At 38.8% G+C, this 13,616-nt stretch overlaps 1 protein-coding gene across 15 annotated transcripts in view; it reads right to left on the reverse strand.

The window, feature by feature from the left end:
- The window catches only part of DOCK10 (dedicator of cytokinesis 10), a 259,393-nt gene that overhangs the window by 80,052 nt on the left and 165,725 nt on the right, over nucleotides 1-13,616 (reverse strand). For all 15 annotated transcript variants that reach the window (XM_075937571.1, XM_075937578.1, XM_075937573.1 and 12 more), the window contains exons 15-21: nucleotides 13,329-13,451; nucleotides 11,789-11,868; nucleotides 7,195-7,382; nucleotides 5,812-5,877; nucleotides 2,567-2,659; nucleotides 390-513; nucleotides 80-201 (exon numbers count right to left, since the gene is read on the reverse strand). In XM_075937571.1, the coding sequence (XP_075793686.1) occupies nucleotides 80-201; nucleotides 390-513; nucleotides 2,567-2,659; nucleotides 5,812-5,877; nucleotides 7,195-7,382; nucleotides 11,789-11,868; nucleotides 13,329-13,451 (796 nt within the window). The remainder of the gene's footprint in view (nucleotides 1-79; nucleotides 202-389; nucleotides 514-2,566; nucleotides 2,660-5,811; nucleotides 5,878-7,194; nucleotides 7,383-11,788; nucleotides 11,869-13,328; nucleotides 13,452-13,616) is intronic.

The raw sequence follows: 13,616 nt of genomic DNA on the forward strand, positions 1-13,616 counted from the left end.
ACCTGGCCCTACCATTTTAATAACACATACTTCAATTTCTCTCGTTCCTTCTGAATAATATAAAAATATTTCTTAATACCTTTCCACTTGCAGGATCTTGAAGGCTTAAGTAACTGGGAGGCAAACTGGTTGCCACTGGAATGTTATGTTCTTGAGAAGCTAACTGGGCATCTTTCAGTAAAGGAAGCCAAGCATATCCAACTGCACACAAGAGCAAACCAATACAACATTTTTTAGTATAAGATCTTCAGTTCACAGGATTACAGTGTACAAAAGCAACAAACAGAAACTGTGAAATCCTTAAACCTCAGATGAACAAATATCACTATAAATATAATGCAGACAAACATTAGCAAGGAATTATTTGAAAGTAATTCTACTGCAGGTACCTGGTGTTTCCAGAGCCTCTTTCTTTTTGGCATTAGCTTTTGCATTTATGTCACAGGTGACATGATAAAATGAAAACAGAATGTGGTGTTTCTTATGGAGTTGAGTGGGGAGCTCAATTTTCACCTGAAATGTAAAAGGTTACACCTCTCTTTAGTTTAAAGGGAATCAACCAGGACTAAGAGATGGACTCTAAAGGAGAAATTCCTCTTTCTATATATCTCTAATTAAAGCTGCCCTTTTGACCGGCAACTGTGTTGCTCTTTTTACAGGTGTAACAGCTAGTCTTTTAAGGAAATCATTGAGAGGTACCATTTATTACGCTCACTGGTTTTTCTTCCCTTGCCTTTGAATTTGTGTATCTAATGAAATAACACAGAACTGAAAATTCAAGAACCCTGCTCAAACAGGCTGCTTAGAACTAGTCATCTCCTCTCCAGGAGACCCTATTCAGAAGACACCATTCTTTCTTTCTCTATCATTCCTCCTTTAGTAGAAGAGTGAGTCAGCCTGGATACCCTTTAAATTAAAAATATTAATGATACTTCATCATAAGTGATTTTATGACAAAGACTGAAGGTGAACAAGGGTTGATGTAAAAATAAAAACTTTTATTTATGATCTCAAATGAGTCATAAATCCCATAGGTCCCAATAAGAAAAAGTAGTCTATTGTTCACTTATCTGCACAAACGCAAGGTGGGCTATTATTAATCTATTGAAACACATGGGAACAATACACTGAGAAATGTTACTGTGGCAACAAATGGATAAGACCCCTTATGCACCGTAGTTATGAAGTAACGATGTACCTAACTAATCTAGAGTTAGAAATTGGGTTGGGACTTATTTCTGATATAATTATCAGGTTAAGGGTGAAAATAGCATATATTATAAACATATCAATGAAATGAGCATTTAAACATGAAACATAAACAATTTCTTTAGATGCTACACTAGGTTAACAATGAGTAGTCCTGTGGCACCTTAGAGACTAACAAAAATATATAGTATCATGAGCTTTCGTGGGTAAAACCCACTTCATCAGTGAGTGGGGGGGGGGGGGGAAGGTTCTTTTAGATATTGCACTATATTTGTTGCTTGTCAGGGTCAATACTGTGTGGCAGGATCACCAAAATCAATTTTTGTTAGATGGTGAAGTCTGAACTCAATATGTTATAGTCATGCTGGAAAAAAACTCACCAGAACACAGAGGGCTTGCATAAGGCCCTCTGCACCAATTGGGGTCAGATTTTCAGATGTGCTAAGCACCTTCAACTCCAGCCTCTGTAAATCAAGATCTCTTAAATATCCATGGAACTTAAATGGATACTTTGTATTTTGGAGAATTCCACCCATTGAGCCTGACCTGTGCTCTTCACTCAGGCTAAGTTTCCATTGAAATGAAAGGAAAGTTTTGCCAATGAAGAACACAGGACCAACCCTGCTGTCTGCAGTACTACTAATATTAGTATACTCTGAAAACAAAAGTGCAAAGTCTAGAAAAGCAATGATCTTTTGTTAGTGTGCTGTCAAAAACACTAATACTACAAGGCTCTGGAGCACTCTGAATTGTTTAGGGTGAAATTTCACCTGCAGAAAACCCAAGGAACCGGACTTTATGCTGGTGAAGTGTACATCTGCATGCAAAGGAGCTAATGTAGCTATTACTATACCCCACAAACTGAAGGCCAGTTTGCAGGCTTCGTTATATTCCCCAAAGGTGTGGCTAACTTGCAGAAGCCACAGTCCCTTACTGCATGGTGAAGCTGTGTGGTGTTTAAATGGTATGGAGGGACTTAAGCTGGATCTGGGCACCATGCATGAATTTCACCTCTAAAGAATAGTACAATGAAAACATTAAATGGAACTAAAGTTGGAGGTTGGCTTTTGATTCAGGCAAACACATTAGAGAGCAGGACTGATCATTATTAAGTATGTACACAAAAGAGTTTACAAAAAGACTGGCCATTATGATATGTTAAGAGAAACGGTGAGATTTTATTTCATGCTCTGTGTGTTTCAATGAGTAAAAATCTTGCTATCCAATGAAACTCATACTCACCTATATACGTGAACAGTTATAGCAGGACAGGTAATTTTTTAAAAACATTTCTGTGCCTTTAATTAACACGTATTGTCAGAGTAATAGTTGTCTAGTCAGTGAGGAATGAACTGACCTCATCATAGAAATCAGGATTCTGGGAATGATGTAGCACTGCTGTGTAGGCTGCTGTTGTAAATAATGGTCCACCAGGCTTCCCATAAATACACTGTTAAAATATTACACTTCAGTTCAGTTGTCAAAGCTTGCAGATAATACTAATATAGACATAGCTCAAAAAAGATTTACAAGAGTGTCTTTTCTTTATATAAACTGTTCCTGCACAATGCAACACCAATGATTTACTGGGGCCTCTAGGCACAACGACAATAACAAGAATTTCCTACATTTGCAGAATAAGGGAACTTAATAGGCCCTTTATATTTCTAGTTTCTATTATTCTTGATTAGCTTATTTTATGTGTGAGGAAATGGAGGTGCAAAGATATTAAGTGGATGGCTTACGGTCAAAAGTGAAGCTGCGAAAAAAGCCAGATTCTCTATTCATTGAACAACTCTGTATAAGTTGGGAAATCTAACTCTGATAATCTTAGTTTCTTAATACTATTTTAATGCATGACATATCTACATGGACAATCGACACATCTGGCAGTTCATTAAGTGAGCCAGCCAGATGTGCTGACCACCAGCTTGGTTTATATGCTGAAGAATAAACTGGGGATCTCCACAGTGAAAAGCCAGAGCTGCTACAGGTTGAGCTAACAAGCCAAGGTTTTGTTGCCGGAAGCTGAACCAACTAATTTCCTCTGTGTCATCTTATAGACTAACAGATTTATTGGAAAAGCTTTCGTGCATCTGACAAAGTGGGTCTCTGCCTACGAAAGCTTCTGCTCCAATAAATCTGTTAGGGTACGTCTACACTAGTCCCCTAGTTCAAACTAGGGAGGCTAATGAGGGCGACCGAAATTGCAAATGAAGCACAGGATTTAAATATCTCATGCTTCATTAACATGTTCCCGGGAGGTCGCCATTTTGGAAACTGACTAGCCTGGAATAACTGCCCACGTCTACACGCGGCAGTGAAATGGGAGTTCGAAGTAAACCCCTAACTCGAATTAGCTGTTACTCTTCGTGGAATGAGGTTTAACAGCTAATTCGAGTTAAGGGATTTACTTCAAACTCCCATTTCACTGCTGCGTGTAGATGCAGGCAGTTATTCCAGGCTAGTCAGTTTCCAAAAATGGCAACCGCCCGGGAACAGGCTAATGAAACGCGGGATATTTAAATCCCGTGCTTCATTTGCAATTTTGGTTGCCCTCATTAGCCTCCCTAGTTCGAACTAGGGGGCTAGTGTAGACTCACTCTTAGGGCTCGTCTACACTGGCCCCTTTTCCGGAAGGGGCATGTAAATTTCACCTATCGTAGTAGGGAAATCCGCGGGGGATTTAAATATTCCCCGCGGCATTTAAATAAAAATGTCCGCCGCTTTTTTCCGGCTTTTAAAAAAGCCGGAAAAGAGCGTCTACACTGGCCCCGATCCTCCGGAAAAAGCGCCCTTTTCCGGAGGCTCTTATTCCTACTTTGAATAAGGCCTCAGCTGGAGTACTGTGTCCAGTTCTGGGCGCCACATTTCAAGAAAGATGTGGAGAAATTGGAAAGGGTACAGAGAAGAGCGATAAGAATGATTAAAGGTTTAGAGAACATGACCTATGAAGCCAGGCTTCATGAACTGGGCTTGTTTAGTTTGGAAAAAAGAAGATTAAGGGGGGACATGATAGCGGTTTTCAAATATCTAAAAGGGTGTCACAAGGAGGAAGGAGAAAATTTGTTCCTCTTGGTTTCTGAGGACAGGACAAGGAGTAATGGGCTTAAAGTGCAGCAAGGGAGGTTTAGATTGGACATTAGGAAAAAATTCCTAACTGTCAGGGTGGTCAAATATTGGAATAAATTGCCAAGGGAGGTGGTGGAATCTCCCTCTCTGGAGATATTTAAGAACAGGTTAGATAGACATCTGTCAGGGATGGTGTAGACGGAGCGTGGTCCTGCCTTGAGGGCGGGGGGCTGGACTCGATGACCTCTCGAGGTCCCTTCCAGTCCTATTATTCTATGTTTTCTATGTTTTTCTATGTTAATCTACTATGTGTAGGGGAAAATGTTCAGTGGTAGTTATGCTCCTTTGTCACTTAAGCTACTTTTGCTTTTGAAAATCCCACCTTTTATTTTTAAGTAGTTCATCATCATCATGTTAAATAAGGCCTGAACTTTCAGACTAAGACTTAATAAATATCTACACTCTAATTTTCATAGGACATATGCAAAAGTGTGCATTCTTTACTGTGGCATGTAAATTCCCCCAGTTTGTTGCTGCGAGTTGGAATGATAGCATGCACATAACCTTACTGTTCAGAGATCTGTATGCCAAAGTCATGTGTGCACTTGCTTTACAATGTGGACCCTAAATATCAGTTTAGGAACTTCGACATTTAAGAGCTATTTAAGGATGTATATATTGAGATTGCCAAGATATTCTAATGATTCAGACAGGTATTCTTTTACAACTAATGGAAGTGATGTAAATGAACAAATCTCCACAACGGCTTGGAAAATCTTCAATCCAAGGACTTGATCCAAAGTCTATTGAAGAGAATGAAGAAGCTCCCATTCTTTTCCATAGGCTTTAGATCAGACTTCAAATCAGATCCTTAGCTGGTGTAAATCAACATGGTGCCATTGAAGTCAATGAAGCAAAAGTGATTTAAGCTAGCCGAGGACTGGTGCTGGGTGTATAAAACATTTTGGAGCTGAAATGCAGACTTCAGTACACGGCTTAATCAGCCACATTTGAAAACTCAGGTTTGTGCTGTGGGTGTGTATGCTTGTGTCTGCCTTGGATTGTAAGCTCTTTACATCCATACAGAGCTGCACACACTGGGGTTCTGGCCCATGATCGGGGCTCCAATTGCTAAGATGATACAAATAATAAATAACAACAGTAGTATCAGTACCTTATATGGTCTATACTGAAACACTTCATTGTTTTTCTAAGGCTGTTTCCAGGTATAGGATAGGCACAGCTTGACATTTTAAATCAAAACATTCTGCATGGTGGTGCCATTTCTTGGAAATAGCCATGTTTTGCAAGCTTTCCTTTTGCCTAATCACTGAACTAGCACTGCAGGGTTGACACTTCCAGCTGATACAGTTAATAACTGCTATTAAAAACATTGTTATGGAGACTTAAAAGACTATATTGCAATATTCACACTTTAAATGTCCCTAATTAGAATACTCTCAATTACTGGGTTTCATATGAAACCTCTTTTGATACATTGTTCTGCAAATGTGCTTTGTTTTTGCTCACCTTCATTGGCTTGGCTCCTTCTTCATCTGAACTTTTAAATTCAATACACACTGTAATGTTCCGCGCCTGCAACAGTGATTCATTGAAAGTTTAAGTAGAAATCATTAAACCATGAAAACACATAGAAATTAAGATATGCAAAATATAACAAAATCATATATATAGTAGCCCAATGTCTGAGAGTCTGTAACGCTGAAATGCTGGCTGTTCCCTCTGGGGGACGCTGTTGCCTGAAATGCTGGCTGTTCCCTCTGGGCGGCGCTGTTGCTGAAATGCTGGCTGTTCCCTCTGGGTGGCCCATGCTGCATGGGGAGTCCTGGGCCCAAACGGCCGCTTGCGCTGCTTGCTACCCTGCGGCGGCCTGGCTGACCGGCGCAGAAATCAGCCGAATGCCACAGTGGGAGGCGAAGGGGGGAGGGCGGTGACGTGCGGCGTGAGAGCAGCTCCAGGCCCCACCCCCTGGCCGTGAATGTCATTGCCCCGCCCCCCTTTGCCTCCTGCCGTGTCGCTTGGCTGACTTCTGTGCCACTCAGCAGGGCCACCGCAGGGGAGCCCAAACAGCTGCTTGCTCCGTTTGGGCTCCGCGGTCCCCCAGGTGAGAGGCAGGAGGGAGAGGAGAAGAGAAAGAGAGAGACAGAGAGAGAGGCAGGAGGCAGAGGAGAGCTGGGGGGCAGTTGAGGCAGTAGAAGGAGGAGAGAGAGAGAGAGAGATGGAGAGAGAAATCGGAGGCTCAGGAGAGAAGACCGACATGCAGGAGAGACCTGAAAATCCCACCTTATGACAGGCTAATTGGCTAGCATAACAAGATTCTGCTTAAAATCTGGAGAACACTATGGATGATGAGCCACATCATAAATATGTGTAGCTCCCCCCAAATTATTGGAAATAAACACATAAAAAGAATAACATGAAGGCACTAAATTAGGCTTCAAATGCATTATGCAAAAGCAGAACATAAAGGGACCAGTATTTAGCCTTGTCTTGACTTGAATTCATATTCAATTAGTAAGAATATGCACAGAGCTCTCAAGGTTCATTTCAGAGAGGATCAACTGTATACATATATATGTTAAAATATATTTCCTAGAATATTGCCAGACAGCAATTACTATACTACATTTTCTTTGAGCTGCCTTTATAGCATAAAAGGGTCCTTTAATATCTGTATGTAAAATCACTTCCAGGAAATTCTTATTGTGCTTAAAAGTTCCATACAGAATCAAATAGACAGCAAGTTAGTTCAGTAATTTAGAATCTTATTCTGCCATCTTTAGCTATGATAAGTAGTCCCACTCATTGCAGTGAGAGCACTCATGGATTAAGGGATTACTTAAGATGGCTAAGAGAGGCAAAATCAGACCCTTAAACGGTTGCTTACTTTACCTTGCTGAAGCATTTTTGGCTATCATACTTGAGATGTTTTGGGTAGATGTATACTTGGTTCTTATATACTCTATAAGGCCGGGAATATTTTGTGGATACTTGTACAAATTCCTCCACTTCAACTGTAGGTTGATGCTCCTCTATATTATAAAATGGCTTGATTGGGATAAAAGATGATGTCACGCAATCTTTAAAACAAATAAATAAATAAATAAATAAATAAATCAGAAAATGAAATTGTCATTTTACAAATACACTAATAAAAAGTACTTAGGGTGTAATATCCAATACCTAGAAACAAAGGGCCAGTTTGTATCCCCATTTAAAGTAGTATTAATTGGTTTATTTGTACTGACTTATTTGTATTGATTTACATTTAAGTTAAATATTGTAGCACTAAATAAATATAGTGCCTTTAAATAAACATTATCCAAGACAAAGCATACTAGTGTCGTTCCAACCCTTATAATTTCAGCAATGTTACAGCTCTAAGTATAAGACAGATTGTTCTACTTGAGTTGACAGCTCTATTTAGCACATTTTCTCATTTACTTTTTAAGTTCATCAGCTATCTAAGTGGCAGCCAACAAAATCAAGAGATAAGTTACCTAGAATTAGTTTTACTACTTCAGAGAATCACAGTATCTGAATTCAGTTCAAGAGATTGCTGATGAACATAATTATCCTTTCCTCCAAAGGGCAGAGTAACTCATCATCGATGCCATAAAAGCACAGACTGATATTCCAATGCATGCTACTAAATCAGTGGAAAATTTGATTTCAGTAAGGAAATAGCCTGGCTGTCTGAACTATATGAAGAGGTCAGACACTGACTTCTATTCCAAAGAAAAGCAACCTGAAGCTCAGCCCTGCAAACTCTAGAACCAATCAAGGGTAGTTAGATCATACAAACAAGCTCTCCCTGCCTCTTTTATATTCTAATTCTCCCTCTTGCTCCTTTCATAACTTCCACAATCAGAAGTCATGCCACTTTCAGGCTGGGATAAATTCATAGGACTACTGAGAAAGGGCAAGATGTGGAGACTGTGCTCAATTACAAGACAGTATTTTCTTTTAACAAACGCTTTCAGTCTTCCCTCCAGCCAATTTCTCAACTAAAACAAGGCCATGCCTGGTCTCAGGCATTTTCAGCCATAGCTGTGAGATATATTCCAGAAATAAGCTGGAAAGAGCCTTTTTCCTTTATCTCCCAGTCAATATTAATGGTGAATAGCTGAATTACGTTTCCTAAGTATTGATCAGCCAATATGGGCCAATGGCTATTATAAAAGGTTCTTTATCTGATTTATTCTCATTAGTGCCACAAAGCTGGTCACTTTTGCTGACCTCAAGAATCTATCCATCAGCCAATGAAAAATTCGATAGTCACACACAGCCATCAAAGAGATGTTTTCCAAATAATGAACATTCCATCATCCTGGAAGAGTTTGATCCCAGGTTAGGATGTCTTGGCCCGCATAGTAGAGACTAGTATTCTTTCCATGAGCGCTTGTTCTTGACAGACTATAGAAAGTCTGCTCTGGAGAAGGGGATGCAGTATTCTCTCCTGCTGCCAAGTGATGAGCCCACTAGAGGCAGCAATCGATATATTTCTGATTGAAACAAGCCATATATATGATAGGAATGAAAGGCCTTAAGAGGATGATAGGATATTGCCTCAACATATTCAGAGAATCTAGGCAGAGGTTTGTGGAAAAATTTAAAATTGTCTAACAAAACTATGAGATGAACATTTTTTAAAGGTTTTGGAAAAAAAAGTCCAGCCCTAGAATGAAACTTGTCTCCATGGTGAATACCTACAGCATTGTTATACCAGCTGCAGTCTCTGTTTTGTTCTCCTAAAGAGACAGGTAATACTGGGTACCAACACGGAAAACTCTTCAGGGCAAAAGGGAACAAACCTAACAGATTCCTGAGGACTCTTTATTCCAGCTCATTCCCTGAATGCAAATGTTTCTAGCAGCTCACGGAATATGGTGACATAGACCCATATATTTCCCTATTGTGTCTAATTAACCAAGTAGAAAGGAAGAAAATAATGCACAAAAGCTGCAGCTTTTAAAGAGCAATGGCTCAGGCACATCCTATCCCACTGTTAGCATCCCTTAGGAACCAAGGCTCCAGTCAGCATATGAAATCTTTTTCAATGCAGACAGCGCAACAGACACACACCCTACTAGCTTTTGGCCAGGTTGCTATTAACTACCAAGCTACTAGTTACTCTCTGTGACTCTACTGTGTGGAGCCTCAGAGCTCTGTTTTTTTAAATGTGGATTTCATGAGATAAAAAAGGGCTTACTCCAATTACAGCAGATGTTACTTGCTTTCCTATGGACCCTCTGGCCCTGCTCTCTTTCTGTGAGTTGCCAGGCAGATGCATGGATATTTTGCAGAAGGGAAACCTGTGGCTGAATAGCATAGGGGGAAGGACTCACGTAGCTCCCAACACTCCCTGTAGGACTTACTCGTGTATGTCTCCTTTGCATCAGTGAGCAGAGGAGCCAAGGGTTTTATATCAGCTTAAACACTGACAAACAACTTCTCCTAATATTCAATATATCAGGCACTTGCTGGACATACTGTAAATCAAGCAGTATTAAAACAGACATTCCATTTCTGGTGTCTAATGCAAACTGATGATAATTCTCATCAGGGTACTGGCAGTTCCTAGAGAGACAGTCTTATTGGGAATTTCTTAAAGAGATTGCTGACCAACTCTCTTCACGTTAACTTTCCTTAGCAATACAAGCTTTTAGCCATGGCTAAGAATAATTCAATGTTTCACCAAAAAGGTGTTAAACACAGATGGCTGCTTTAGGGACTAATTCAAGTCCACTGAAGTAAAGAGGTGTCTTTAAATTGATTGCAGTGAGTTTTAGATTGGGCCTTTAAAGAAAAGCAAATTTTCTGATGCCAAAGGACTGTTATTAATAGCTCAGGGTGGGATTTCCAATGGAGCCAAGGGGAGTTAGGCAGCCAGCTTTCAGTGACTTTTAATAAATTCCATAGGCACTGATGCCAGGGTGCTGTTCAGTGGTGCTAATGATCAGTTTTTTATTGGTTAGGGGAAGCATTTAGGGGAGGGCAAAGAGCAGTGAGCAGACAGGAGCCTTGGGGGAGGAGTTGGAGTGGGGATGGGAAGAGGCAGAGGAAAAATAAAAGTCAGGACCTGTAACTTCCACATGCCCCTTTGAAAAGCCCATTGTAAAATATGATTAAGGAGGTAGGCAAAAACATATTGAACAAATCTGTGTGAAACAGGGCTGTTTTGCACACAAAAATGCAGCAAACAAAAATGAGGACCTTTCCCTTTCTTTTATTTAGAAAAAACTTTGATGTTTTGTGAAGTTATTTTGTAGTTAAACTTTATGTAAAAATGTATTAAAACTGACAATATATAAATGGCTAAATCTGAATTAAAACACATATAATTGAGAGAAGCGCTTTAAGAATCTTATCTCCCCACTTGGTTGCCATGATTATGCCTGAGCTAGTCTAGTGTTCTAGTGACTGTATCATAACAGAATGACTGACTGTTAATTTCATTCCTCACTATAAATGGTGAATATTTTTAATACATTATTTTCACTGAATTGCATTTTTTCAGGGTCTGAAATTATTAGTCAAATTCATGTTGAATTTGGTGAATAGTTTCAGTTGGTAAAACAAAATCAAAACAGTTGAACCTTTTATTTCAACTTTTTTATTTGATTTTGATTTTAAATTTGACCTTAAAAAGGGATGGGGAGGAGGTTAAAAAAAAAAAAAAACCCTGAATATCACTGAAACAAAAACACAGAAAAAAATGAAATCAACCAAAACATTTTGAAACAAAAAAAAATGTTTTTCGGTTGACTTAATAACATTTGGATTGATTCAATTTTATATATTCTTTTAATTGTAATATGATAAAAAAATTTGGTTCCAATAAAACTATTGTTTTGAAGAATTTTTGGTTCAGCTCCTTTCCCCCTTCCCAAACCATGAAAAAACACTATTTCCTCAGGTCTGTTCCTCACTTTTGTGGCAACGTTGCCATTATAGCAAGTCCTTTATAAGACTCAGACTTAACCAGTTCCTGAATTAACATTTCTCTGAGTTTGCTGAGCATCCTCAACTCCCAATGGTAGGTACTGAGCTTTTTGCATGACTGGACCATAGAGAGAGGTAACCCATGTAGTAGAAAAAGAACAAGTGAAATAAATTTGGGTTGGGAGACTTTGGCATTACTATAATAATAATACTTCGTACAGGGGCTGATCTAAAACCCACAAAAGTCAAATAGAGTCTTTCAATTTACTTCAGTACCAGTCAGAGGCACAGGCTGTGACTCATCAAATGAACACAGCACATGCTCTTCCTACAATTCAAAATAGGCATAGAAAAAAAAAGAGAACAATTCAATATGCACTGGTTAAAATAATATCAACCCCCTCCCCCCAAATAATTAAAAAAGTCAAAATTACATTTTTTGTTCTTTCTTATCTTGCAGAACTGTGACAAAGCAATAATTAATTTTAAAGGCCTACATTAAATGCTGTAAATGTTGAATATTTATAAAATGGACTCATACTTGGATGTTCCAAAGGGAAATAATCTACTACAATGTCCAGGTTGCCAGGTATGGTCTGTATTTTGCTAATCTTCTCTGCTCTGCAATGACAAAAAATGAAAACATTTTAGGATGCTGATGCAGAGAATGCAAGAGAGGAAGTAATTTCTGATTTAAGAAAGCAATATGAAATGAAATATGACCAGTCATTTAAATAATGAAATAAAGGTAAAATGTATTTAATAGGGCTATCAAACTGTGTAAGGAAAACAAGTGTGTTATCTTCCCAAACAAATTAAAAGGGGTTAATAGATATGAAATCAAAATAATACTTTGATTAATAGAAAATCTTGCTTCCAACTAATTCCTATTTGGAAAATCATTTTATATGCTCCCACAAAGCCCTCGGCCCATGTTCTCCCTACCGTCTCCTCAGCCAAGGGTGACTGGACTCCAGCAGATCCAAACCAAGGGGTGCAGAAGTGAGAAGTGTTGCTTCATTCCTGCTTTCTCTGTGGAAGTACTTCCTTGGGGATTTTGTGGGGAGAGGGATTCATGGGAAAGGAAGGAGTCATATGGAAGAGAGTCATGAAGATCCCAAGGACTTTTGCATGTGAATTAGTGAAGACCTCATCAGCATTAACTTATTGCTTTTCAATTTGCTTACTGCTGTACAATTTGAAACCCACCCCCTCTTTTATAGGAATACTGGGAGCACTCACTTATGGGGAGGTTAAGGCACAATGGCTCTTGCAACAGCCACATTGAGAACTCTTGCTCTTCTCTAAAAAAGAAGACGCTTCAGACAAACTGACTAACTCACCTATGGCCAACTCTATTGCCCTAGACTTGTAACATGAGGATTAAGGGCCTGATCCAAAGCCCACTGAAGACAATGGGAGTCCTTCCAGTGATTTTAATCAGTGTTGGATGAGGTCCTAGCAGAATTTCATAAAACGTAATAGTGATATTTTGTCAAGTTAATGTGGTTATGGTTGGGTTTTTTGGGATATGAGAACATAAGGAGATATTCTGGGTCTGATTCTCTTGTCGCACTGGTGCAACTACATCAACTTCAGTGGAATTAATATTGATTTACACTTGTGTGAGAGGGGAACCAGCCAAATCACCATTTCATAATTCACATACTGCCAAATGTTTGAGAAATATAGATGATTCCAATGCCCACTATACAGGTTGCTACAACATTCCCAATTATAAACAATAGAGTGGAATGTGAGAACCATTAAAGGATTATTTTCATTTATATTTCTTTTTCTTACTTGTTCCTCCACGTCTACCACACCTAATGGACATTAATTTCACGAATCACATTCTTTTAGTTGTAATAATGTGTATTAATGTCAAATGCCTTTCCAATGATCCTGGAAACTTCAGCCAAAACAACTCTTTAGCAGATAATGGACTATTTTGAAAAACATGCATGTATATGGCTATTTAGGCACCTTCATCAAAATGAACAAGGATACTAAAGAAAAGTATTCCGTATAGTATTATAATCTTAAACCTCTCACAAGATGACCAGAGACTCATTTCTTACCTTCTGTATTCTGCTATTAACTTAATTAAATCTTCAGTAGAAATCTTGTTACTTTCTTGCCTGAACAAAGGTGAAAATCGAGAGTCTCTGTCAACATTTCCCTGATTATCCTTAAACACTGGCCTATAAAGAGAGAAAACAACATATATTGGATTATAGTCAGGCATTCTTAGTCATATTAATTGAAAATTTTCAGGTCACATATAGTTGTTTATCGCTTATGACATAAAATGAATTTCTGTGCAAAAGTCAAAGAGAACAGATAGTTAAAAATTTCTCTCTATGGAA

Source organism: Pelodiscus sinensis, chromosome 10, assembly GCF_049634645.1.
Source record: "Pelodiscus sinensis isolate JC-2024 chromosome 10, ASM4963464v1, whole genome shotgun sequence".
Classification (NCBI taxonomy): domain Eukaryota; kingdom Metazoa; phylum Chordata; order Testudines; family Trionychidae; genus Pelodiscus; species Pelodiscus sinensis.